Below are 26,555 nucleotides of genomic sequence, written 5' to 3'. Positions count from 1 at the left end.
ATCCTGGAGGCCATGGGAGCCCCCTGAGTTTGTTGATTAGGGGCATGATGCAGTCAGATCTGCCCTTTGACATGTGGTGAAGGATACATTGGGGGAGCTGCTGATAGGGGGGTGATGAGGGCTTGTCTCTTAGAGGGGAGAGGAGTCAGATGCAAGTGATGTGGAGGGAGAAAAGGCAAGATTTGGAAGAGGAGAGGAGAGAAAAACATGGTTAGGAAACTGGGAGTCCAGAAGTGTGGTGCTGCCCTTGATGGAAACAGGAAAGGTTAAGAGCGGGCTGGACTTTGGGAACAAGATCATCTGTCTTGGACATGTGAAGTTGGAGATGTCTGGGGAGCATCGAGTGGGAAAGGTCAACCGGCGAGTTGGTGATTCAGGACCGAGCTCAGAAGAGCTCCTGGGGCTGGTCTATAGATGTGTGAGTCATCTCCCTGGAGAGGATCATTAAAGGCCTGGGAGCCGATGAGGTCATGGGGAGAGAGCAGAAGAGAGCAGTCCCGTGCAAAGTACGGGACTGGAAGAAGACCCAGCAAAGGTGGCCCAGAAGGACGGCCAGACCGGGAGACTGGAGAGAGCCATGCCGGGGACCCCTGGGAACTGCATCCCTGTGGCCTAAAGTCCAGACAGTCCACAGAGTCTCAAATCAAGCGCTCATTTGTTGCACTCATTAATTTCCAAGGTGAAAATGCTCCTGAACATTGAACCCTTGGCCAGAGGCAATGTCTCCGGCTCAGCCTTGTTGGGGTAGGGTTTGGGGGGATGGGGGAGTGTCACAGAAACCCAGAGAAGAGTAAGTGCTCAGAGAGGTCAAAGAGGATGGCTGGGAAGACCAGCAGCTATCTTTGGGTCTTGGGTGGCCACAGGTGCCCCTTCCAGTTTGGAGGGGCTGCAATTCTATAACTAGATTAGCCCAGTGACAGAGGTCCCCTCAGTCTGACCGCAGGGTAGATTATGGTTTTGGCTACAACTCATGAACCTGCCTACCAGAACATGGAGAGGGGATCCGTGAGGTCTGACAGGGACTCCCCCCACAAACGCACCATTTTCCAACCGAGGAAACTGATCCCCAGAGACACAAAAGTATTTTCCCCTGGTTTGTGCAGAGAGCAAAGCAGAGAGATTGGGATGGGGTCCCAGGGCCTCCAGCTCCAGTTCTGGTGCACTTTGCCTCACCTGCCCACGCTTAGGGAACCACAGGTGTGGGGAAGTCTTGAGATGCAGTTAAATGGAGAGATAAAACTCAATTAGTGCACGTCTGTGTGCATGTGTGCTCATGCAGGTATCTGTGTGGGTCTGGATGTGGTTGTGGGGAATTAGGTAGTGGGTGAAACCAGATAGAAATGGCTTTTGGGTCATTTGGGAGTTATCTCTAAAATAACTGGAATAAGCTGGAAATAAAAGAACTGACTTTTTCTGAAAAGCTTTGAAATGAACAATTTAAGAGCCCAGTGGCCGCAAGTCGGCGGACACTGTTGTAATCAGAGTTATGGGTCAGAGCACAGAAAGTGGATGTCCAAGGACCCTGTAGGACAGAGGATGCAGTGTGATGGGACAGCCCTTTCTGAGTAAAAAGGGGAAGATATTTGTGTTCCCTCCCTCATAGCTCTGTTAGTTCAGAAACTGTTTTTTTGTAAAAGACTATAGAAATGGAATTTGGATGTTTTTAAACCTATCCTTTAAAGTCCAACTTGTATGGCTTCTCAGAGCCCCCCTCCCACTTTTCTCTTTTTTCCTCTTTCCCTCTTCCTTATCTCCCCTCCACTTTTTCTCCCTTCCTCCCTCTCCTGATGACCCTTTCCTCAAAGTACCTTGAAGTCTGTTTCATGTGTGGGGATGGATCATTGTCTGATAATCTATCTGTGTTGGGACCCCAACATCCTGCTAGCCTCTGAACCCCGATGGGGCAGGGACCGTCTCTTTAGAATTTTGTGACCTCCAGTGCCAAGGCCTGGGCCCTGGGCTCCTTTGTGCATGATGGGATACAGAGCTAACAGAGACTTTAAGCTGGGTCTTAGAAGGAAACTGGGTTCCAAAGATGGAGAGAGAAGGGATGGCACCCCAGGGCCTCTGACTGAACCTGGGAGCCTGTGCACCCCCAGCTGCCTCTTATCAGGGTGGCTAAACGTCTGAACTGAAGTGAATAGATTTCTCATCCAGTGATGTTTGGAAAACAGCAGGAGACACTGTTATGTGCTTAGAATGCTTCCAGGGGAAGGGCGTCTCTGGGGTGCAGGAGAATGAAGAAGCCCCTTCCTGATTGGGAATTCTTTGGTTATGGAGCAGGGGAAGGCTTTTGACTGAGCCAGCCAAGGGGCAGGAGGGGAGGCCCCCAGCCCCCAGCCCTCAGCCCTCATCACTCATCACTTCCCCCTCCCTTGAAAGTAGAAAACTCTGGCTTCTGCTCTGCCCTGGAGAAGCAAACTGCGAGCCATGGCCAGAACAGTGCCCAGAGACCTTTATTTATCGGGACTGTGGGGGAAGAGGCATTCTCTGTAGATGTGAGTTTTCCAGAAACCGTGTGACGTAAAGAATGGTGCTGTCTTAGAAGTCTGGGGGTGGCTGGGTACGGGTGCAGCGAGTCTGATTGTTCCGCCTCCTGTCACACGGTGGGGACACACGCAGCCAGAGCCCTCGTTAGACCTGCGGGCCCGGGGCTGGAACATGGCAAGCCTGCCAGGGCGCCGTCTGCTAATTGGCCGGGCGTGAATCTGGGCTCAGCAGAACGGGGTCCGCGGCACCGCCCGCCGTGGACATCCTGTAGGAGAGAAGTTGTCCTTGGGGCTACAAAGCAGCTCTGGAGTTGGACCCTAAGGACTCATTAAGGAACTGTGGGTCTGGCCCTAGTCTGTCTGTCTGCAGGCAGCCAGTCCTGGATGGAAGGGAGAAGCCCGATGGGTGACCTTGGCTGCTCGCCTTCCTGCTGTGTAAAAGGAGGGCCTTGCATTAGACACTGCTCAAGTCCTTTGCAGCCCCTTCCGAGCTCCCGGATCCAAAGGCAGGGCTGCTCAGGCCGGTTCCACGCCGAGGAGAGGTGCTAATTGTGGACTAGTGAGGCCTGAAGAGTCTGGCCCGCATCCAGGCTTCCTTCAAACACCAAATATTCTTTTGAATTTTAATCATGTTTGATGGAAATCTTTCTAATTGAATGTTATATACGCCTCTGCCCTCTTAGCTAAATAGGGTACCAAATGCTTTCTTGCGCTATTCTCTAATTGTTTCTTGTGTTTGAGTCGAGCCTCGGCAAGGATGGAAGGGCTTCACGTCACGTCCTTCTTGTTGGGGCAGGGGATAGCAGAAAGGGCATTTTCTCTGAGTCCCTGCTCCGATACCCAGGTTATCTTGGGGAAATTACTTCTGTTTCTTTAACTGTGAATAGAGATACTGCTTCTGATACTCCCTCCCAAAGCTGTTGGGAGAATGGTTATGAGGTAAATATGGGAGCACTGTTCTTTGCACCCTCCCCACCCCAACAACAACCAGTGTGGGGCATATTGGCGTACAGGATAAATACCCATCAATTGATTAATTGAATTTAAAATCAGACTCAGAAAGAAAAAAAAATCTGAGTCTCTATACAGAAGCAAAATCTGTCAAACAGATTAAACAGTGACAGCATGGGGAAAGCTAAGCCGCTTAGAGTGGGAAACAAGGTAAATTGTTTAGTGAGACTGATGGGTTTCCTGTGACTGAGGATGGGATAGGATGGGGACAGTGTTTGTCTCTAAAACCAATAATGAGATAATAGCGGATTCATGACTAAGCAGTGGGCCTGTGATCTCCCTGGGGGTCCCCCTTCTACCAGGGCAGATCACTTGCCTTCTTATTCTGCTAGATGCTCATCCCTGGATTTCTATCAATTCTCCATGGAAGAGCTAGATACTCTTCTCTGGGTCTTTGAATATTTTATGGCTTCTGGGGCAGCCTTAGGCTGTCCTATGGCCCCCCTCACTGTTAGTAAATGACTTGCCCACCTTCCCATTTGGCCATGCCATATTTTTAAGATGTCTTCTGTTCCATTTTTCACATAAAAGTAGTTAGTTAATATATTGACATGAGATTCATTGCTTTAATTTCTCCATCATGCTTATTTCTAGTTTCAGGAAGAGCTAATTTAGATTTATTTAAATACCCACTATATATAAGATGTTCTGGACATCTTATTTTGTCCCTGTGCCTCTTTCTGAAAAATAGGGATTCGTACTGAAATAAGGATTCCTTATTCATCAAAAACTGCTGTAAAAACTGGACCGCTGTCTGGCAGAAAATAGCTTCAGACCAGCATCTCACATCATATACCACAATAAGCTCCCAGCAGATACATGACCTAAATATAAAAGGTCATAAACAATTAAAGGAGAAGGGAAAGAGATGAGTTTCACAGCTATGCATGGAGGGTGAGGGTTAGATTAGATAATTTAAAAAAAGAAATAGAGGTAAAGATAAGGAAAATCAAGCCAGTGAGATTAATGCCAATTCTAATTTCTATGGGGCTTTTAAGCTTACAAAGTGGTTTCTTTATAGCAATTTGTGAGCACTATTGTCCCCATTTTGCAGATGAGAAAACTGGGTTTAAAAGACACAACATGATTTATTTTTGCTCATACAGCTATTAGGTCTGGAGCTGGAAGCTGAGCTCTGGTTTGTATTGCTCCTCCCATTCCCCCATCACTGCCTCCCTAGGCATGTGGGAAAGCCTGAATTGTGGTGGTAGTTTCTTCGTTCTCCCGGACTGAGGCTGGAGGGCCTGACGGCTCTCCTCATACTCCCAACAGGCTCTCGGGCCAGTCCTTGGACTCTGTCCACCCTGTTCTGGCCTCTCTGCACTGGCCTAGTGAGAGCTCTTCTGTGGCTGCATATTGGCCAGTCTGCTCTCTGGTGTCCAAGAACGTCGCTCAAATAGGAGCCATTTCCCTTCTCAGAGGGCCACTGGACTGAATTGTAATCTCTGTTTATTCTTTTTCTCTCCAAGGAGGAAGAGCGGACATTGCCGCGTCTGCCAAATGGCGTGAAGCTTGTCTGTTACGTAGGTTTCCCATTTTTGTTGTTTTCTCACTTTGTTCATTTTTTAAGCGTTGTCGGCAGTCAAAGTACAAAGTACAAAGCCACTGGGGCTCCTGGGGAACCCTGGCTCTTTTGGTTGGGTGTGCCTCTGAGGCCTTTTGGGACCTTTCTGGGTCTCATCCCCTCTCTGGCCCCTGATACCTTTGGGACATCCACTGACCTCTGCCCCTGTCTTTGTCTCTCCTCCACCCCCTAACTCAAGAATGGCTGTTTGCCTAAGAACTTCCTCCCTCTCTCTCCAGCTGCTCATTCTTTTCTCCTGCTCTTCCCTCATCCCACCATCTCCTCTACCTCCTAACACTTATTTACCCTTCATCCCTCCCTCCAAAACTGATGGGAAGATTTTTGTGGGGTCATTGACAATCCTTAGGTTGGGAAGTCATACATAAGAACCTTTGATCACTCCTGTTGAGGGTGTGTTGAAGCAACTCCCCAAGTTCATCCACTGGGGAAGAGGGAAAGGAGAGTCAGGGAACAGCCACTGCGTTTCCTTTGTGCCCTGATAAGGAGGGAGATACCTGAAGGAGCTGAGTTGAGTTTAGTGGGGTTCTGAATCTCTGTGGGGGCTGGTTCTTTGTCCCCCACTTTCTTCAGGCTGGGTTTGGGTGGGCTAAGGAGATGGCACCTTGCAGTTCATGTAGGGTAGTGTGGAGGCAGAGAGAGCAGAAGTACAAGAATCAGAAGTGGGTGTTTTATTCTGGGGCCACGTTGCTTAAAAAAAATACCAGCTTTGCTTGGCCCAGATTTCCCCAAATATTCCACACAGACATAGCTCAGACAAAGTCTGAAGGTTCTCTGAGAATCTTCAGAAAGCTGTCAGGAACTGCAAGAAATGTAGTACGGCAGAAAAAGTCACCCAGCTTGGAGCCGCAGGCTTTGGAGCCTGCAGGAAGGCCGTCTGGGACTGTGTATTTTACAGCTGAGAAGGAAGGGGGTCTGTCCAGTCACCCAGCTTATTGGTGGCAGGACAGGGATTGCAGCCCATGACTCCATGATGCTGGCTCCAAATCTGGTGCTTTGCCAGGGACCAGGGGTCCAGTGCTAGTTCTGCTGTTTGCTGATTATGTGATCTTGGCCAAGTCCCTTTACCTCACTGGGTCTTAGTTTCTCCATCTGTAAAATGTAGAGTGAATTCAATTAGGTGACCTCTGAGGTCCCTTCTGATCACAAGAATCCAATTTGTGCTAATCAGGAAAGAGTGGAGTTAGCAACTCCAAAGGGTTCCTTCCTCAATGGACTGAGCGGGGATCCTGGAAGGGGGGAGCAGGGTCCCGGGTCTGGCTCAGGCCCCTTGAGAAGCCCTGCCTGGGCTCTGCAGGATTGAGCAGTGAGACAATGGCTCCGTGATCCAACCCATCCTCTCTGAGGTACAGAACAGTCTTTGTTCAGAAGGAGCTCCCAGCCTGACTCAGAGAAATCAGCCCAAGAGAGAGGATTGTCACACAGGCCTTCCCACCCAGAGGCTGGCTGGCTCTCCCCTGAGCTAGGGAGGAGCAGGCCAGAGTTTGTTTGGGTGGTTGGAGGAAAGTGAAGGGAACTGCCTGACAGCTTGAGAGAGACGCTGAAGTATTAGGGTTTTAGTGGCTGACGTCTGCCCTCCCCAAGTTATGGTTGGGCTGTAAGTGTGTGAGGTGATATGGAGAGCCTGGCCCATTCTTGTTTGTTTTTAATTCTTCAGGCCTGAGTGTTTGGCAGTTATCTGGGACAGGGGAGAAGCCAGGGGACTGGGCTTTGGGCTGCTGTGACCCAAGACCCTTCTTCCCTGAAAAAGAAACAAATATTGGAAGTCTCTCTTCCCCACATGTGTTTTTCTTCTTTCAGTTAGGGTCTGGGTCGTCAGTCAGACTCCTGGGGGCAGTCAGCCAAGCTTGGGAACCCAAACAGCCCCCACAGTTGGAAGAACTGGAGGACCTCTCGATAGCCAGCTCAGAGACACCTTCCCAGGGATCCCAGCTTTCCTCCGCTCGGGCCAGGGGTTCACACCAGGAAAAAGCGGTAAGGGAGCCCTGCGTCAGTGTGCACGGACGGGGCTGGTCCCGTAGTGTGTAGGGCTCAGGGAGAAGCTGTTCATTCATGATATCAAGCCCTGTCTTCCTTTTTCTCAGAATTCAGTCGTTCAAGAAACAGTTAGTAAATAGTTACTGTGTACAGAGCACTATACCAAATTCTGTAGGATAAGCCAAGTTTGCATGAGTCTTTATTCTCAGAGTATTCACAGTCTGTTAAAGAGTTAAGAAATCCATAGGGATAACTAGGATACATAATATCCCATATGTAATGTTACATGATACACAATAACATGAGATAAGACAAAGGACTGTTTGAGGTCTGGAAGGCATCCTGGAGGAAGTGCAATTTGAGCTAATCTTTTGAGGAATGACCTGAGCAGAGTTAGGAAGGAATATGGTGGGATCCAGGGGATGGGTTTGGAGGAATCAGCAGGGGGCTGGTGCCATTTTAATACTGGAGTGCAGAAGTGCAGGTGGGCATTAGATTATTATGTAGGGCCTTGAATGCCAGGAAACATTAAGAATTCCCATTTTGGAAGAGTTTTAAAGTTCCCAAAGCACGTGTCTCCCCAGAACCTTGTGAGAACAAGCTCTTTCCCATCTGTTTGCTCATCTGTTTATCCTAGAACAGACTGCTGCTGGTTATAGTCACTGTGGGTTTTGTGTGTATATCTTTCTTTCTTTCTTTATCAATAGCTGAAGACATTTGCCTTATTAATTGCTTTCTTGGCTAATGAATATTGCTAACATAATTGCTTTTCTGGCTAATGAATGTGATCAGGGTTGTAATTAATAGAGAGCAACAGGTTTCAAAGTCCTTTTCTTCTCCTCCTTTGGATTGGCCGTTTGTGCCACGGGGCCGGGCTTCTTGCTGGCAGTGCCAGTGGGAGTGCCCAGCTCCTTCCCCAGCCCCACCTTCCTCAGGAACATCCCAGGCTAAAAAGTGACTTGGGGGCTAGAGAGAGCAAATCTCAGCTCCGCTTGTGCTGTCAATTGGAGAGAATCCCACAAGATTATCCCTAAACTTCCTTCCACTTCTGAATTCTGTGATCTACTTTAGAACAGAGGGAAGAGTACTAGATTTGGATCAAAGGATCTGAGTTCAAATCCTGGTTCTGCTATTTCCTATTTCTGTGACCTTGAACAAATTACTTAACCCTGGGCCTTACTTTTCTTATCTGTAAAATGAGGAGGCTGGTTCAGTTTTAAATCTGTTTCTTTGTCCCTCACTTTCCCTTTGAGTGGGGACATCATAGACCTGCAGAGCCCCGGGGGACTTGGGTCAAGGCTGCTCCTCCAGAGCCCTTTTGGGGGCTCCTACCTCCCCCTCCCTGGGCCCAGATTCCAGCTAACACACAGTCCTCTGTGATCTTGGCCGGGGTCAGACGTCCCCCCAAAGCATGATTTGTCGTAAGTGGCTGGCATTTGTACTCATCAGGAGCTGTCTGCCCTTTTCCACAGAACAGCTCTCCTGAGTTCTTTGTTATCCTCACAAATATTGCTTTGGGCATCTGTCATATCCTCATGTCGGCTTCCTCTGGTGTTGGAGGAGGGGGCTGCAGTGAGCAGGGAGAGGAGGCAAGAGGAGGGAGGGATGGGTGAAGGGAGGAGCCCACGGCCGCCATTCCCTGCAATAAAGAGCCTGAGAAAACCAGTCACAGAGCCTCGGGGGACAGACCCGGCCCTGGAGTTGTACATTTGACTGGGTTCTTTCTGCTTGCTTAGGATCACCTTCAGAGACAGAAAGTAGCTTAAAGATTTCTTTGTATGCCCCCTCATCTTCTGGGAAAACTGAGGCACAGCAGGTGGGGGGGGAGAGGGTTTTGTTCTCGGTCACATGTAAGTCAGGCTTTTAAGCAGGTCTTCTGACTCTGAACCGTGTTCTTGCTCCTGGGCCATACTGCCCCCTGCGAAAGCCTCGGCTCCTCGATACCATAGTCTGCTGCTTCTGGCTCCAGGAGAGTCTCTTCTGGGCAGAGAAAGGCCAGACTAGGCACACAAGGTCTGGTGTCCCTCTGTGAAACTGCACGAAGCCCCCATGATGAGATCTTTGCTTTTCGTCCTTTCCCAAAGATGTGGCTCTCTTCTTCCGCCTCATCCTCCTATTCTGTCTGTCTCGGTGACGCACCAGGCCCCAGATTACCAGAGCAGCCTCCTCAGCCCACATTAATGGGCAGTAGCCCAGGGCTCCCTCTTTGATCCAACCGGACCGATTAGTCCTGAAGCTCATGGGGACCCAGCCTTGACATTTGCCTGCCATCTGACAGCTGATAACAGCCCTTTGACTCTGAGCCCCCAAGGCTGGGGGTCCTCCCATTGGTGTGAAGTACCTGGCAGGGAGGGACCAAAACATGGTGTCTTCTTCTCTTCTTCCCTTTCCCCCTTTCTTTCCCCCCTCTCTCTTCCCCACTTCCTCTCCCCCTCCCCCCCTCTGTCTCTGTCTCTGTCTCTGTCTCTCTCCTTCTCTGTCTCCCTTCCCCCCCCAATCTCTTCTTTCTCCCCTTCCCCTGTCTATCAAGTAACTACTGTATAACCCAGTGTGAGGGACTATATGAAGTTTAGGAAAGAGTTGGTAGCAGTGTCTCCAGGGTCTGCCACTGCATCGAGAGCCACCTCTAGCCCTGATCTGCATCTGGCCCCTGGGCCCAGATGGCTCCGGAGAAGAGGCAAAGACTGGTGCCCTTGCACACCCCTCCCTCCCTTGCCCCATAGCAGCACCTCCCTGATGTCTTGGAGACCTGGGAGAACAAAGAACAAACAGCTGCACCCCTGCCCTGGTCTAACAATCCATGGCCTTCCTAGGGGAATGAGCTGGCCGACCCACCACAGCCCTCCTGGCTCCGGGCTCCTGGTGAGGCAGGAGAAGGCAGACCTCTCAGATCTGGAGCCTGCCCAGAGGAGGGAGGAGATGAACTTGCTGGACGCAGGCAGCTCATCAGTGCTGGTCCTCCCAACAGCCCGGCAACAGCAGCGCATTTGAGAGCAGCTTCCACTTCTCCAGCATCCCTGGGAAGTGACTTGCCCAGGACCACCCAGCTAAGAAGTGTCCAAGCAGAGATGGCCCTGAGGGCCGTGCGCTTCGCTGCCTCTCGCTGCAGTCACAGGAGGACACTGTCCCCCGAACTCCTGGCCACATCTATCCCTACATGGCCCGGTGGCAGGGCAGGGGTCTGGGCTTAAGGCTGCTTCAGGCGGCTTGTTCTTGGGAAAAGCCAGATTGTGTGTGTGTGGGGGGGTTGGGCAGTGGGGGGCAGAGGACGCACCGACCATGTGCCAGCCAGCCATACAGATAAGATTTCCTTCTTTCCCAGGTTCTGTGCAGCCATAGCTTTTTGGGGAAATGTCCCTCAGGCTTTGTGGAATTGATTCTGCCTGGGATTATTGCCTTTCATCAGAACTGTAACAAAAATTCTTTACCTGGGGCATAAACATTTGGGGGGGGGAGATAAGCAGTGCAGAGCAGAGGGAACAGGAGAGGGGGTGACCCCTATGGGTTTGGGGGAAGGTGTGCTCCAAGGGTCTCAGAATCTGTTCCCTGGAGGTTTCAGTTCTGGGTCGGCTGGCAGATTCTGGGTGCGTTCCCTGGAAGCGATTGCAAGGTTTTGGCTGGGCTTGTGGCCAGAGCCAGAGATGAGTTTACTGTGTCTGCAATGCCCAGTAAGCCAGTGGTGTTCTCCATCAAGGGAGCTGGGAAGGAGAGTCTGGGTTCAGCTCCTCTAGCTGATGTGCAGGGCCACGCCTGACTGATCAGCAAGCCAATTTCGAGTCTGTCTGCTCGCCCATATCAGGGGCGAATTTGGAGTTGCCAAAGCCGCCCATCGGAGCTGCCCCCAGGGATGGCCTTTCCCTCTGCTTGGGCTTGTCAAGTCACGGGAGGTAAACAGTGAAGCTCTGGGGGCCCGAGACCACTAGAGGGGAACAGGGGAGGCAGCAAAACTGCTTGCACAGCCTGGACCCCGCTCAGAATTGTGACCAAAGGCCGTACAAGGTCTCCCAGTGCCAGGCACCTGATAAATGCTGGTTGATTGATTTGATTACTTGAATACTTTTTCTTGGGCTCATTCATTCATTACCTCATTTATAGAGCAAAGCTAACCACAATGAGATTTTTAAATGGTATTTTGTTCTCTCAATGAACAAAAATTTACCTCTCCCATTTATCTCCCCCTTAATTTTTTTTTCACAATGAGATCTTTAAAATAAATTATAAAATCAGAATGAGTTTCTGAGTGGAAAAAGGGGTCATGTTTGGGGGCTGATTTCACAGGAAGAAATCATCAGAAGAATATGGGAAAAACAGCATAAGGTGAAGACAAAAGCTCTGGAAGAGTTGGGAGAATAGGGCTCCACTCCCAGCTCTCACAAGAAGTAGTTGCATCTGAGTCTGGTCCTGATCTCCCAATAGAGATAGCATAGTCTAGGGGGAAGAAAGCCAATTGGTTTTGGAACCAGGAAGCTTGTGGGTTCAAGTCCTTATCCTTGGAAGTCCTTTACCTTCTCATTGCCTCATGCAAGTTTTCCTAACTCTTAAGTGACAGAACTGATACTTATCTGAATTGGTGGAAAAGGGGCCTCTCAGGGTGCTCTCTGGATTGTTCTCTGGGCTGCTCCCTGGGCTGCTCCCTAGGCTGGACTCTTGAGTTAGGTTGCTCTCTGGGCTGCTTCCTTGGTGGGGTTGCTCTCTGGGCTGCTCCCTTGGTGGGGTTGCTCTTTGGGCTGCTCTCTGGGCTACTTCCTGGGCTGCTCCCTGGCTGCGTTGCTCTATGGGCCGGTCCCTGGTCTGGATTGCTCTCTGGGATACTCTATGGGCTGATGGAATCCCAGGTTCAGGAAGAGAACATTAGTTTGTCTGTAAAATGGAAATGTTGAGTCTTGGGAAGCCTGGGCTGTTGGACGTGACCACAAGCTTCCATGGGCTGGCAGTCTGGGTAGACATTCGGCATTTTGTGTGTGTGTGTATCCTGTGTGCCATCCGGAGCTAATCTATGGTGGAGAGGCTGGCCAAGGAGAGAACATGGGGAGGAGGTGCTCAGCTAAGGCAGCTCACACAAATGATGTACTGAGGCAGAGGGAGGAATTTTGGAGAGGAATGTCTGCCCCAACATAGCCAAAGTACTTAATTGCTAAAGTGCCCATCTCACAGGTAGTTGTGATAAAAATTGTTGTAAACTGCGCAACGTGCTAGAAAGGGGAGCTATTTACAGCAATTCCGACTTAGAAAGGACCCAGTGACAGCCCCTCAAGTTTACCTGGTACCTCCACGAAGTTGAAGGCCTACATGCAGTGAGAGAGAACCCCTCATCCTCTTGAGGCAACTCATTCCATTTGGGAGAATTTCCAATTGGCAGAAGTGTTTCTTGACATCTTCAAAATGACTCTTTGTAAACAGGGTATAAGTTCCTTGATGGAAAAGATTCTCCTTTTTTTCTCTATGCATGTGGTGCAGTGGATAGAACACCTGGCCTGGAGTCAGGAGGACTCCTCTTCCCGAGTTCAAATCCTGCCTCAGATTTGTTATTATTACTTATTAGCTGTGTGACTCTGGGCAAGTCTCTCCACTCCATTTACCTCAGTTTCCTCTTCTGTGAAGTGAGCTGGAAAAGGAAATGGCAAACCGCTCTAGTTATCTTTGCCAAGAAAACCCCAGATGGGTTCACAAAGAGTCAGATAAGACTAAAAAGCAACTGAACAACTACTTCTGGCAGCGTATTAGAGACTTGATGTGATGGTAACCTGGAAGGTTTTCTGATTCAAAGTTAATGGTTCCCAGAGCTGAGTCCCCTCTGCTCTGGACAGACAATGTCTGGAGTGTTATGTTAAATTCTGAACTCCACATTTTATTAAGGATAGTGACAAATGAGAGAACATCCAGATGAAGGTGACCAAGGTGGTCCAGCTGGCCTTGTGGAAGGGTCTGGGGTTAGGCAGGTAACTAGAGCAGTGGACAGCGTCCTGGACCTAGAGTTGGAAGGCCTGAACATAAATACAGCCTTAGGTTCGCTTTGTGAACTTATCCAAGTCTCTTTACCTCTATTTTTATCAGTTTCTTCACCTGTAAAATGGGAGTAATAATAGAACTGGTCTCTTCCAAGGGAAGTTGTGAGGCTCAAGTGAGATAATATTTGTAAAGTACCTAGGTACCATATTCATAAATAATATTATTTTGGAGGAGTGGAGACTCAAGGAAGGATAGAACCACAGCATTTTAAGTGTCTGAAAGGGCCTCACATGGGAGAAAGATTAGATTTGTTCTTCTTAGCTCCAGAAGGTAGTACCAGGAGAAATGAAGTGAAGAGGCAGGAAGGCATCTTTTGGCTTTGTGGGAGGGGAGATTTCCTAACTATTAGGGTGTTATAAAAGAAAAATCTGAGCCTTCCCATCAAGGAGGTGTCCAGAATATTGCACAGGAATGGCTCCCATCAGATACAGTTGGATTCTCAAACTTTTTAAATAGGGGGCCAGTTCATTGTCCCTCAGACTTTTGGAAGGCCAGACTATAGTAAAAACAAAAACTTTGTTGTGTGGGCCTTTAAATAAAGAAACTTCATAGCCCTGGGTGAGGGGGATAATCGTCCTCAGCTGCCACATCTGGCCAGTGGGCCGTAGTTTGAGGACACCTGGACTTAGATGGTCTCTGAGGTCTTTTTCTGTTTCTCTGAATTTCTGTGTGCAATCGACCACCAAACATTTATCAGGGGCCCACAGGGCCACCCAGTGTGCTAGGCACTAGACACTGGAGGGGTCCCTCCCCTCAGGGAGCTTCCATTCTGCTAAAGGCGCTGTCACCGATGAGTAACTGTAGGCTCAGCAGAAAACATGCTTTTCAGAGTGATTGGGGGCAGGAGGCAGGGAAGAAGGAAGCACTGGCAAGTGGGGGTGTCAGGAAAGTAGGAGACGCCACCACAATGACCTTGAAGGGGACTGGGACTTGTCAGGGGCAAATGGGGGAAGGAGAGCCTTCCAGGGAGGGGGAACAGCCGGCAGGAAGGCTGGGGGCGGGCGATGGGGCGCTTTGTGCAGGAAGCACCGTGTTGGCCAATTTGGCTGGCGTTGGGACCGCGTGAGGGGGAGGGATGTGTGCTCAGCCTGGGGAGGTGGGCAGGAGCCAGATTGCGGAGGACTTTACGTAAGAAACACAGGAGCTGGGACTGGATTCTGAAGGCAGGGGGAAACTTGAGAAGCTTCAGAAGCAGGGGGTGACACGGTCAGCCCTGTGCTTCGGGGATAATGCTTAGGGAGTGGCAAGCGTCCCGGCCTGGCCGCCTTGGTCTGTAGGCATTGCACGTTGGCTCCCTTGTGGGGCCGGGAGCTCCCGGAGGGCAGGGCTGGCTTTGCCTCCCTTTGCATCCTTGGCACAGGGACTGGCATGTAGACCGAGTGGGGCAGGGCGGTTGTCTCGTATAGGGATGGAGGGAGAGAGGTTTGAAAGAGAGGATCAATGTTGGGGAGGAGGAGAAGGTTGAGGATCCTGCAGGAGAAGAGTAGGACGTCAGGGGCAGAGGGGGGTCCGAAGGAAGTGGTGACTTCTGCATCAGGCGATGTCTGGGAAAGCGCGACACACCGAGGCCCGGGTCCTTCAGGGCCTGGAACTCAGAAGAGGCTGGATCGCTATAGGGATCTGGGGGGTCCCCTGCCTGGAGATGGCAGCTCAGTCGAGGGGTCTGGAGAGAGTCCCGGGGGGGAGGGCATCGGAGACCAGGGTCCCAGCTTGGGGAGAAGTCCCACACCTTGGGGACAAGGAAAGCTTGATCAGCAGAGCCTATGGTGAGACCCGGAGAGGAGGGCTGGATGTTGTTGATAAGTCAAGAAGGGCAAGGCCTGAGAAAAGAGCTCCCTAGTGGCTTAGGAGAAAACGTTTGTCTAGTAGTAGGGAAGGGAGACAGTTACAAGGGGCTAAGAAGGCAGTGGGAAGTGAGAAAATAGACACAATGAGTGTCTCTTGGGGGTTCAGCTTGTGAAAGGGAGACAAGCATAGGGCAGTGGCTTAGGGGGTCAAGTGCAGAGTTTGTAGCCCCAGGTTCACAGGCAGCAGCAGTAGTTGGGATAAGAAGGGGAAAGTTAGGATAGAACGCGGGTCCTCCTGACTCCAGGGAGGGTGCTGGAGCTACATTTGAAGAAGGGCATTGACAAACGGGAGACAATCCAAAGGAGGATGTCCAGGAGATTAGAAGCTGTGCTTCAGAAGGATAAGAAGGGAGGGGAACGTTTCAGTCTGGAGGAGAGAAAGATAGAACAGCTTTTTTCAAATATTTAAGGGGTTATGGCTTGGCTAAGAGAGTGAGTTCTGCTTGGCCCAAGGGGCAGAACCAGCAGCAGTGGGCAGAAATTACAAAAGAAGATACAAAGGGTCTGTGAGGGGAACATTTCCTAACATGGGAGCGATCCCACAGTGGGATGGGCGTGGCATGGGGGGAGGAGCACTGGTTTGGGTAAGGCTCCCCTGGCATGTGGAAGGGAAAGAGTGAATAAGTGGAAGAAGGTGAGCAGGTGGACTTCCCCTCCACCCTGGAGGGGCAGGAGCTCCAGGACGTGGAGGATATTTTTGCTGAGTTGCCTCTCTCCCCAGTGCTCGCACACAGTAGGGTTGCGATAAGCGCTTATTGAATGAGTGGATGAACACGGAGAGGGATGAGGGATTCAGGCCCTTCCTTCGGCCTCGGGGCCCTTTCCTGGGGACCTGTCTCTGCTCATGGACTCCTTCTCCCTTCCCCAGTCTTCACTCATCTCTGCTCTTACAGCTAGCTCCAAAGGCAACCAAAGATGTCTCTGGCGAAGGGGAGAAGAAGCCCCCCCAGGTGGGCAAAGCCTCTGCACCCACGCCTGTGGAGAAGCCGCAGACCCCAGGTGAGTAGGAGTGAGTGCCCTGCTGGTAAGGCTGACGGGAGAAAGGTGGGAGTCAGATCCCAGCACCCCCAGCTGCTAGTCACAAGACTTTGTACGGGGTCTGGGGTTAGGGAGCCCTGAGTGTTCAGATCCCTCCTCAGACACTTCCTAGCAGTGTGATCCTGTGCACGTCACTTGATCTCTCTCAGCTTTCATTTTCTCCTCTGTAAAATGGGGATAATAGAGCACCTCTCCCACAGGATTGTTACAGAATCAAAAGAGATGATATTTGTGAAGAACGCGCTAAGTAAATGCGCGCTGTGGGGATGAGGAGACTGATGGACAGGGGGTGAGGAATGGGCTGCACTCCCATCTCTTCCTGGGCCTTGGGGCGTCCCCCCTGTTGAAAAGGATGGAGGAAGATCCAAGTGGGTGCATGAAGGCCCGTGGGCCTTTCTTTACTGCTGTGTCAGGCCCCAGTAAGCCCTGCCCTTAGGGGTAAGGGCTCCCATCAGAGGGGTACCAGATGCCACAATAAACTCCCGTTTGAAAGAGCCAAGGTAAGGAAGTAGCGAGGACTCAGTTTTTAGAACCAGGTCTGGACTGTGTTGGTCACAGGAGCTTGAGCGGGTCACTCAGCCTCTCCCGGCCTCAGTTTACCCTTCTGTACAACATGATGACGGGGCCAGTTCCAAGGATCCTGCCAGCACTCATTGCAACCTGGTGCTTTGCAAAGCCCTCCTGTCCCAGCTCGTGCAGGAGATGGTACCCATACACACGCTTGTATCACAGAGGAGGATGGGGGGCCCTGTCCTCTGACAGTCCGGGCTCTTGGCGCTTCCCCAGGGGGTCCCCTTGAATGGAGACCCCTCTGCTCTCCCTGGAGGCCGTGTTCCCTGAGGCCATGTGCTCCTCTTGTGCTTTCAGCTGAGCCCAAGGTGAGGGAGCAGAAGAAGCGACCGCCCAAGGAGAAGCCGCTGCCCGGGCCAGGCCCCCCCCTGCAGCTCTCGGGGGAGCAGGTGCGCAGCGCCGTGGCCGACTCCCTCAGGGAGGTGCTCTTGAAACGGTGAGGCCCTTTCTGATCTCCCTGGGGGCCCCGGGGTCACCCCCAGTTCCCACGTTCTGGCTGCAGAATGGCAGATTAGAGAGAGGGAAACGGGGGCCTGGGCATTCATGACATCATGCTTGGGGGGGCACAGTTGCCCCGGGACAGGGCACAGAGGCGTGGGAACGGCCTGGCAAAGGGAGGCGGGCAGCCTGAGGGAGAAGATGGGGGAGACGGCGCCCACGGATTGAAGCTGGCAGCACTTGGGGGGAGGGGAGAGTGGGACCTCCCGACCGGCTCCATTTGTGCTGCTCTGGGCTCCGTTTGTCAACAGCCTCTCAGTTTTTGTAAAACTTTAGTCAGTGTGTCCATGCTGTCCCCAAATCACCGGCAGCATTTGGTGTTCTGCTGGTCTCCCTGCAAAGTTCTGGAACTTGGCCGTGTTTTTTTAAATGGCCAGGATTATCCGATCTGGGCAACAGCTGCTGTTCAAGAACCTGTGAGGGGAGACCCTGGGCAGAGGCAGGGGGTCTTAGGGAGCAAGCCCCGGCTGGAGGCCCAGGTTGGAGGCGAGTTCCACAGTGCGTCTCCCAGGCTGGGGAGAGAGGGCCCGGGTCTCCAAGTCATGCCTGTGTGAGCTTGGGTAAAGCGTTTCACTTCCCCGGGCCTCAGTCTCTCCATTTATAAAATGAGGGGCTTGGATTAGGTGGTCTCTGGAGTCTGGGCCAGGAAGCTTGGTCCTTGAATTGAGATACAAACAAAATCAAAATTGGAGAAAATGATTGTCTGAACAATTGGCTTTTGTGATAAAACGCCAGACCTGCCCCTCAAAGTGCTGAGGGCTTGCGGGCCTGCCCCCCAAAGTACCAGGGCCCTAACCCCCCAAAATGCCAGGGCCTGCCTCCCAGAGTGCCAAGCCCTGCCCTGGTCTCGTCCCACCCATGGCCTCTGCCTTTCCCAGGCTGCAGGAGCCTGCCAACCTGACTGTGGGCGAGGAGGCCGTGAGGGGCATTGCTGCCAACATCGAGGCCGCCATCTTTGACCTCATGCAATGCACAGACTACCGCTACAAGACCAAATACCGAAGCCTGGTGTTCAACCTGAGGGATCCCAGGAACAAGGTGAGAGGGCCGGCATCCGGGGTGAGGGGCGAGGGGAGGGCGTGGGAGCTTGGACAGGGCCCGCCATCTGCAGCCGCGGGAGGTGGGGAGTGGATATCGGGGCAGTCAGGCCCACTGTGGCCCTTGGTGCTTGCAGGACCTGTTCCTCCAGGTGATCCGCGGAGACATCACCCCTCAGGGCCTGGTTCGGATGAGTGCCACAGAGCTGGCTTCCCAAGAGCTGGCCGAGTGGCGGGACCGGGAGGTGAAGCATGTGAGTGAGTGGGCCAGCCACAGAGATGGGGGCGGGGAGGGGCCCAGAAGAGGGGAGCAGTGGGGGAAAGGGACAAGGAAGCTGGGCTCCATCTGCATTTTGGTTTGTGTCAGGGTAGAGACTGGGAGGAGCCCAAACATGCAAGTGGGAGCACCTTCTTCCTCTTTGAGTGGCAGGCTGTGGGGCACAGTCACAGGGGCCCCAGAAATCTGGGCAGCTTTTGAGCCCAAAATAAGTTAGCTTGCAGGCAAAGAAGCCCAGACCCAGAGAAGTGCAGTGAGAGCACAGAGCCCTGTGTCCTTGGTCCCAGCTCTGCTGCCTCCAGAGAGTGGAAAGTGGGGAGGAAGCCACTTTGTGAATCCTCAGGTGCTGGGGAAGTGTCAGGGCTTGTTATAATCGGCAGCTGACTGATCCCTGCAGCTGGGTGGCAGAGCCAGGGCTCCCTCCGTGGGGCTGGGGCTCCCTCCGTGGGGCTGTGTTCCCTCCGTGGGGCTGGGGCTCCCTCCGTGGGGCTGGGGCTCCCTCCGTGGGGCTGTGCTCCGGCGCTGGGGCCCTCTCTGTGGGACTGTGCTCCCTCCGTGGCGCTGGGGCTCCCTCCGTGGGGCTGTGTTCCCTCCGTGGGGCTGGGGCTCCCTCCGTGGGGCTGGGGCTCCCTCCGTGGGGCTGTGCTCCGGCGCTGGGGCCCTCTCTGTGGGACTGTGCTCCCTCCGTGGCGCTGGGGCTCCCTCCGTGGGGCTGTGTTCCCTCCGTGGCGCAGGGCCCTCTCCGTGGTGCTGGGGCTCCCTCCGTGGGGCTGGGGCTCCCTCCGTGGGGCTGTGTTCCCTCCGTGGGGCTGGGGCTCCCTCCGTGGCGCTGGGGCTCCCTCCGTGGGGCTGGGGCTCCCTCCGTGGGGCGGGGCTCCCTCCGTGGGGCTGGGCTCCCTCCGTGGGGCTGTGTTCCCTCCGTGGCGCTGGGGCTCCCTCCGTGGGGCTGGGGTTCCCTCCGTGGGGCGGGGCTCCCTCCGTGGCGCTGGGGCTCCCTCCGTGGGGCTGGGGCTCCCTCCGTGACGCTGGGGCTCCCTCCGTGGCGCTGGGGCTCCCTCCGTGGGGCTGTGTTCCCTCCGTGGGGCTGTGTTCCCTCCGTGGGGCTGTGTTCCCTCCGTGGGGCTGGGGTTCCCTCCGTGGCGCAGGGCCCTCTCCGTGGCGCAGGGCCCTCTCCGTGGGGCTGGGGCTCCCTCCGTGGCGCTGGGGCTCCCTCCGTGGCGCTGGGGCTCCCTCCGAGGCGCTGGGGCCCTCTCCGTGGGGCTGGGGCTCCCTCCGTGGGGCTGGGGCTCCCTCCGTGGCGCAGGGCCCTCTCCGTGGCGCTGGGGCTCCCTCCGTGGCGCTGGGGCTCCCTCCGTGGGGCTGGGGCTCCCTCCGTGGGGCTGGGGCTCCCAGCTGGGCTGGCCCCTCCCCTCTGCGGGCCCCGGGCCTCCCGCACTCCGGACACTGCTCGGTTTCGGCCGGTGTTCCAGGGCGCCATGTTGAGCCTTGAGGACAGGGGCTCGGATGTATTCCGCGGCAGGCAGAGCAGCCGGCCGGGTCACTAAGAGTCATTTATGAAATCCTAGAATCTGACGCGGAGGAGACCCGAGGGTCACTGAGCCAGTCTGTACCTTTGTAACATTCCCACTGAATGGTCTGTCATCCCGCCCTCTTTGGGCCTCTGTGGGGACGGGGATCTCACTTCCTCACAGAAGGGTCCATTCCATTTTTAGACAGTGGGGACAGTTAGGAAGTTGTTCCTCCCCCAGCTGAAATCCCCTCCCCTGCCGCCAGTTCGGTCTCTCCTGGTTCTGCTTTCTGCCCCCACTGCCAGGAGACAGCCCCGCTCTCTGTGCCCCGCCCAGTCTTCACGACCCCCAGCGGATCCCTGCGCAGCGGGCGGCCCCTCCCTGAGCGGCTCGGGCTCAATCCCGAGAGCCTCCTCCCCCGGCAATGTGATCGTCTCCCGCCAGCCCCCCACCCACTCCTGTGTGGAGAGAATGAATCGGAGCTCTGCTGCCCACACTTCGGATCCAATATGTTTGAGGCTGCGTTCGTCATCGCCCGCCCGCGCTGCCCGCTCCTCGCTTCCCGGGCGGGACGCTCGCCCCGCTTCCCTCCCCCGCCCCCCGGGCGCCAAGCCCAGTCAGGGCCCCCCTCCCCCCGCCTCCGCGGCTCCCCGCAGAGTTCCCGCAGACTTTTCCGCAGCAGAGTCAGAGCCCGCAGGGATCTTGGGGACCATTTCATAGTCGGGGGAATGGAGGCTTCGAGTCCGAGTGACTTGTCCGGGGCTCTCCCCAGTCCGGGCCGCAACGCGCTCAGTCCGTCCCGCCTCCCTCTGCCCTCGGAGGCCTTGTCTTGAGCTCCGCTCAGCGGGACCGGGCCCCATTTCTCGGTGTTGGTTGGCCGGCCTGGGAAAGGGCCGCAGGGCTTCCCCAGGGCCGGGGCGGTGAGATGCTGGGCAGGGAGAGGAAGCGATGGGGCGCCCCGGCGGCGACCTCGGGTGCGCTGGCAGGCAGAGGGGGGAGGAGAGGGGCAGGTCGGGAGCCGGGCCTGGGGATGATGGGAGAGAGCCAAGGCGGGGTGAGACCCGGTCAGCAAGGGCGGCGGGCCTGGGCCTTCTTTACGCCAGGGCTTGGAGATCATCGAGAAGCAGCAGCGGGAGGCTCCAAGCTGCCGGGTCACCAAGCTGACCCACAAAGGGGAGATTGAGATCCATCCGGATGTGGACCAGACCCTCACCTTGGAAGATCTGACTGTGAGTGGGCAGCGCTGCTGAAGCCGGCGCCACCAGGGGGCGCTTCCCGAACCCCCCATCCCCCATCCCCCATCCCCCATCCCCCATCCCCCATCCCCATCGTGCTGTGGGCTCGCCAGAGAGCGTCAGGGGAGGGGGAGGGGCGGCTAGCTATCCTAGGGGGCCAGAAGCGTCCGCAGCTGTCCCAGCCCCAGCCCCAGACTGAGCGAAGCCCTGGGTGCTAATTCTGCGCCCTCAGGAAAACTGGGCCTCAGTGCCCCTGGGGCAGTGAAGGCCTCGCCCACAGTGACATGTAAGCCCTGCAAAAGGACAGCGGGGAGACACAGACGCGGCTGTGGGGCTGCTGAGCAAGGGGTGGGACGAGTGTCAGAGCCGCCTCTCTGGTCTGGGACCCAGCAAGCCCCGGGGGCTCTGGACCTCCCCTCCGCGTGTTCCCCTGCAGGAGCCGGCCTCCCACATGGACCTGAGCCTGCGCCACCAGCCCGGGGCCGCCGAGTCCCAGTCCGGCCGAGACACGACCGAGCAGCACGAGAGCCATTTCCTGGACCCTGACTGCCGAGTCTGCATGGGTGGGAGCAGGGCCTGGTGGAGGGGGGCGGAAGGAGATGAAGGCCAGCAGGAGGTTGGCCCTGAGGGGCGAGGAGTGCAGGGAAGAAGGGGGCAGAGGAAGGGGACAGCAGGGAAAAGTGGAAGAATGAGTTGAAAAGTGGTTTGGGGGTGAAAGAAGGTAAAGGGGTAGTGAGGGAGGAAGAGGAAGAACGTGGAAGAAGAGGCCTGGGGTAGGAAGGGACTGGAGGGGCAGAGGGGCTGGAAGAAGGAGGAGGGCAGGGAAGAGCATCCAGGGTGGAACTGCTGGGGAGCTTGGCTTAGGGAGCAAGTCTCGATGCATCTGGCACCATCCCCTGAGTGTCTGAGGGCAGTGCTCCTCCGTGGAGCCTTCTGAGGGCAGTGCTCCTCCGTGGGGCCTTCTGAGGGCAGTGCTCCTCCGTGGGGCCTTCTGAGGGCAGTGCTCCTCCCCTCAGCTCCTCGGCCCACGTCCCACCCCCAGCCTCAACCCCTGTGTCTGTACCTCACAGGCTGGGAGGCCCCTCGAGGGGGCAGAGGCTTCAACGCACCCAGGAGCACCCCACCCTCCAGGAGCAAAGTCACCAGCACCCCCCAAAAGCTCCCCAGCCCCGTGTCCTTGCCACGAGTGGACACCCCCCTGCCCGGGATGTCTAAAAGCAGAAGTGGCCCTTGGACGCAGCCGCAGGACAGGTCGGGGAGGGGATGGAAATGGGGGGACCTTGGCAAGTCGGGTGTGGGAAAGCCGGGGGATGGGGTGCCCAGCTGGGAAGGAGGGTCTGGGGGGAAGGGCCAGCCCGGCAGATCCTGTTCTGCTCTGTCCGTACCAGGCCTGAGTTGGCCTTCTGCCCGAGGCAGGCTCTGAAGCCAAAGGCTTTGCAGGGCCGGCCACTGTGGGAAGGTGCCCTGGAAATGTTCTCCATCAAGCGGTTTGCCACGAAAGCCTTCCTGGTTCATGGCTACAGTAGCCAGCTTATCCAGGTAACTTCCTAGACTTCCCTCCCTCCCCCTCTCCTGGGTCCCCTTCTCCCCTCCCCCTACTCCTGGGTCCCCCCTTCTCTCTTCTACCCTCCCCCCTTACCTTTTCCTTCTCCCTGCCTCCTGCTCTTCCCTTCTCATCCCTGGCCGACCCTGGAGCTCCGGGGGTGCCTAGGGTTGGTCTGTCCCCAGGGTTGGTCCTGGCCTCTGTGAGCAGACATGGGGACTCGGCCACAAGGACCTCGTTGGGTCTCCCAGGGGGAGCAGCCCGTGTCCCCCCCCAACTAGCCCATCCACCTTCCCAACCGCAGACTTTGCCCAAGGTGATCCGCTCAGCAGGCTGCGTGCTCCCCGAAGCCGTCTGGGATTACTTGGACAGCATCTGGCCCACGGAAGCCAAGGTAGGGCCCTGGCCCTGGTCCGTGGGCCCAGACTGCCCAGCCCCGGCGGGCACCCAGAGCCGGCTGGCGAGCCCAGGCCCCTCCTCGTTCAGCCTTGGGGCGGAATGAGGGCAGCCAGGCCTGGGATTCAGGAGACAGACAGGGAGTTAAAGGCACGAGGGGCCCGGGCACCCGCTGGCAGCCCTTGGAGGAGGGCTTGGGAGTGCTCCTGGGGGGGCTGCAGGCGTAGGGGCACCTGTCCTGGAGCTTTGGGAGGGGGAGGGGCTTGAGCAGAGATCTGGGTCTGGGGGCTGGCTCAGGAAAGGCCTGGTGGGGAAAAAGCATGGGACAGGAGGGCCCGAGCTGGGCGGGGCTGCAGAGGTCATGGCCTGAGACAAAGCCGGTCAGAGCCAGGCCTTGGGGGGCCCCGAGTGCCAAAATCCAGAGTTTGCCCCTTTTTGGGCCAATGGTTGAAGGGTTTATGGTGACGGGAGGGTTTGGCCAAGTGGGCAGGAACACCAGAGATGGCTCAGCCCTTTGCCCCCTCCCCTCCAGGATATCAGTGTGGTCCGCCTGTGCCCCCTCGGAGCCCACGATGCCCAGAACTACAACATGCTCTACTCCTACCTCAACAACAAGCAGCGCTATGGCATGGCGGCCAGCGAGCACCTGGACATGTTCCTGGTGCCCCTGCCAGCCTTCCAGCCCGTGCCCCCCAAGCTGCGCCCACTGGGAGGCCCAGGTACGCTGGGCCCACGAGGAGGGAGGGGGCCAGGCTAGGGAGGCTGACAGGGAGAGCGTGCTGTGAAAAATAGCCGGGGGTCTCAGCTGGCCCGCCTGATGTCCCCAGCTCCAGCTCGGCCTTGGGGCCGTCTCTAAGGGGACTGTCGAGAGGAGGCGGTTGTGCCTCGACTTGGCTGCCCCATTCTTTCATGGCCTTCTGGAGGGCACCATGGGGAATGAGGAAGGGGGAGGGGTCCGGAGCTGCCCCTGCATCACCAGGGGTTCCAGGAGCGGGGCGTGGGCTTGGGGGGGGGGCGCAGAAACTGTCCGCACGCCTGCCCTGGGAGCCATGGGTGGGTGTGAGGGGACAGGCAGGGCCCGGAACCGTTGGCCAAGGCTCCAGCTCTTGGGAAGCAGCAGGCTCCTCTCCCCCACCCCCTAGGTCCCCACAAAGGCTGGATCAGACACAACCTGGGGGGGGCCTCTAGGACCCCCTCGTCCGGATGAGGAAAGAGAGGCTCTGGACAGGGTCCCACGGGGAGAAATAGGCAGGGGGTGGCTGGGGGCAGAGGCTTGGGACCGTGGGCTGCGTCTGCCTCCGGGAGCCACGTTCCCCAAGCTAATGGGGGAGGGCCAAGGGGAGTCCCGAGTGAGGAAGTCTGGGTGGGTTCAGCTTCTCCAGGCCAGCCAGGAGTCACAGCATTTATGCAGTGCCTGCTGTGTGCCTGTAGCTGGGGCAGGGCCAGGAGAGCCTGCCCTCGGGCTGAGGGAGGGGCGGCCTGGCAGCGGAGCTCTTTGTGCCCTGGAGGGGACGGCCCCAGGCCTGGCTGCAGGGAAGGCTCCTGCAGGAGGCCCTGGCTGAGGGAGAGGTGAGAGGGAGCACGGGCAGCCTATCGGGCATGGGGAGGGCCACTGAATCACCCAGAGGTGGGCCACGCAGAATCGGGGGGAGCGCTGGACCCAAGCTTTCCCGAGGCTCCTTCCAGCTCCGGCCAGTCCCGGGTGTGGCCCCTCCTCGAGCGGCCCTGCCCTGTGGGGGCCTTGCTTTGGGGGGAGGACGGCCTGGGTTCCCAGCACACCGGGCAGAGGCGGCCTCCGGTCCCTCCCATCTGGGACCCGGGGATCACGTCTGAAGGGCCGTCCTGTGGAGAAGGGACCGGCCCCGGGGCCGGTGGAAGGAAGGGTTCGGTGTCAGGAAGAACTGCCCCGATCTCGGCCATTGCCACGGGTTCTGACCCCTCCGGGGGGGCAAACAGCGGGGCTCACAGGTGGTGAAGGGAACCGCAGCCTCAGCTGTTCTTCGCTGGCTTTTGGCCCAGCCCGGAGCCAGCATTTCAGGGTCTCTCCCCCTCCCCCCGTGTCTCTCCAGGCCTGGAAGTCACTCACTGCAGCCTCGTGCTGGGACTGATCCTGCCCAAGGCCCCCCCGGGCGATCTCCGGCTCAACGGGGCCAGCCCCCTGCAGGAGAAGAAGCGCAAGACGGTCACCTTCAAGGAGACGGTGGAGACCAAGTGCTACTCGCCCGGGTTCCGGAGGCCGGCCCGGCTCTCCAAGCCCGGCCCGTCCTGGGCTCCCGGGGCCAGCCTGGAGGGCCCCTCGGCCTGGGACAGCGTTTCGGCCGATCTCCTGGAAGAGGTGGCCGGGCACGTGGAGCAGGAGCAGCCCGTGGTGGGGAGGGGGCCCTACAGCCTCCCCTTCTGCTGCCAGCAGGAGGCGGCGGGCCCGCGCCCCGACGGCCCCTGCCCCCTGGGCAGCCTGCCCCCCCAGGAACCCTTGCCCGGCTGGGCCCAGCTCAGCGCGGGCGGAAGGATCCCGAGTCAGCGAACCCAGCCCTTTTCTGACGGTGTGGGCCCCGGGCTGGTGCCTCTGGGGGCCCCGCTGCACCCCGAGTGCGGGGGCCTGGCCCCGGAGCTGGGGGCCCTGAGCCTCCTGCAGCTGGCCGGCCTGTTCCACTTCGGCAGCCCCCCCGCGGTGGCCCTGGCCCCGGCCCCGAGCCTGCTCTCCCACCCTCCGGCCGCTGACTGTTTCCACTTCCCCGAGCACACCGCCACCACCTGTCCCCACGCAGCCGCAGGGGCCGCGTGCCCGCCCCCCCATCCCCCACTCCTCCCCACAGGGGAGGCCCTCACCCTCATCCAGCACCTCGAGGCCCTGGTAAAGATGAATAGTCAGCTGCAGGCCTCCTTGCAGATGGCTGCCCCGGACCCCTCCCTCCCTGGACCTGGGGCCGGGGGGGCCCCGGGGCCCGTGGGGATGGAGCGCCCTGGGAGGGAGGCCGAGAGCCAGGAGTGCCCACCACCGCCCCTCTTCCTGACCCCCTTTTGTGGATCTGAGCAGCCTCCTCCTGGCTATTGAGTCCTCCCCCAGGGAAGCCCCTCCAGGCCTCTGTGGTCCTCCCCCCAGGTGTGAAGGGCTCAGGCCCCTCCTCGTGGCCTCTGGAGTGGAGGGGGCTGTGCCTTCCTCTCTCCCCCAAGTGGGCCTGAGCCACTTTTTAGGCCAGGGTGCCCCGGGGTGGGCACCCGTGCCCTCATGTTGGCATTTCCTGTTGTTCTGTTTTTGTTCAGGGTTCAATAAACCTTTCAGTATCTTCTGTCCCGTGCCTGGGGTCTCTGTGCGTGGGGCTGGGGTGGGAGCGGCCCTCTGCTGTGCCCCCCAGCCCTGCTGTGTCAGCCCCGGGGGGGCTCCTGGGGATGCTAAGGGATAGAAAAGCAGCTTGAAGGAGAAGGCTGGGGGAGCGGGGGTGGGGAGGGTGTTGCCAAGGTAACCTCTGCCTTGGGGGGGAGTGGGTGGTCAGAGGTGCCCACAGACGTGCCCCCGAGCTCATAAATAAGGAGCCGG

The 26,555-nt window shown here is 56.7% G+C and overlaps 1 protein-coding gene across 4 annotated transcripts in view; it reads left to right on the top strand.

Annotated features, from left to right (window-relative positions):
• SPOCD1 (SPOC domain containing 1) overlaps positions 1–26,307 on the top strand; it is a 38,268-nt gene extending 11,961 nt beyond the window's left edge. For 2 of the 4 annotated variants that reach the window (XM_051987808.1, XM_051987806.1), the window contains 13 exons: positions 4,970–5,023; positions 6,883–7,056; positions 15,809–15,914; positions 16,821–16,959; positions 17,900–18,059; positions 18,196–18,312; positions 20,947–21,072; positions 21,515–21,641; positions 22,149–22,329; positions 22,467–22,617; positions 22,926–23,015; positions 23,550–23,736; positions 25,087–26,307. In XM_051987808.1, coding sequence (XP_051843768.1) covers positions 4,970–5,023; positions 6,883–7,056; positions 15,809–15,914; positions 16,821–16,959; positions 17,900–18,059; positions 18,196–18,312; positions 20,947–21,072; positions 21,515–21,641; positions 22,149–22,329; positions 22,467–22,617; positions 22,926–23,015; positions 23,550–23,736; positions 25,087–26,072 — 2,598 coding nt within the window. In that variant the 3' untranslated portion in view covers positions 26,073–26,307. Of the gene's footprint in view, positions 1–4,969; positions 5,024–6,882; positions 7,057–14,736; positions 14,835–15,808; positions 15,915–16,820; positions 16,960–17,899; positions 18,060–18,195; positions 18,313–20,946; positions 21,073–21,514; positions 21,642–22,148; positions 22,330–22,466; positions 22,618–22,925; positions 23,016–23,549; positions 23,737–25,086 lie in introns of those variants that run through there. The other 2 variants (XM_051987809.1, XM_051987807.1) reach the window with 2 other exon arrangements.
• Positions 26,308–26,555: the final 248 nt, after the last annotated feature.

Source organism: Antechinus flavipes, chromosome 3, assembly GCF_016432865.1.
Source record: "Antechinus flavipes isolate AdamAnt ecotype Samford, QLD, Australia chromosome 3, AdamAnt_v2, whole genome shotgun sequence".
Taxonomy (NCBI): Eukaryota; Metazoa; Chordata; class Mammalia; order Dasyuromorphia; family Dasyuridae; genus Antechinus; species Antechinus flavipes.
This window is presented reverse-complemented; position numbering and strand designations above follow the sequence as displayed.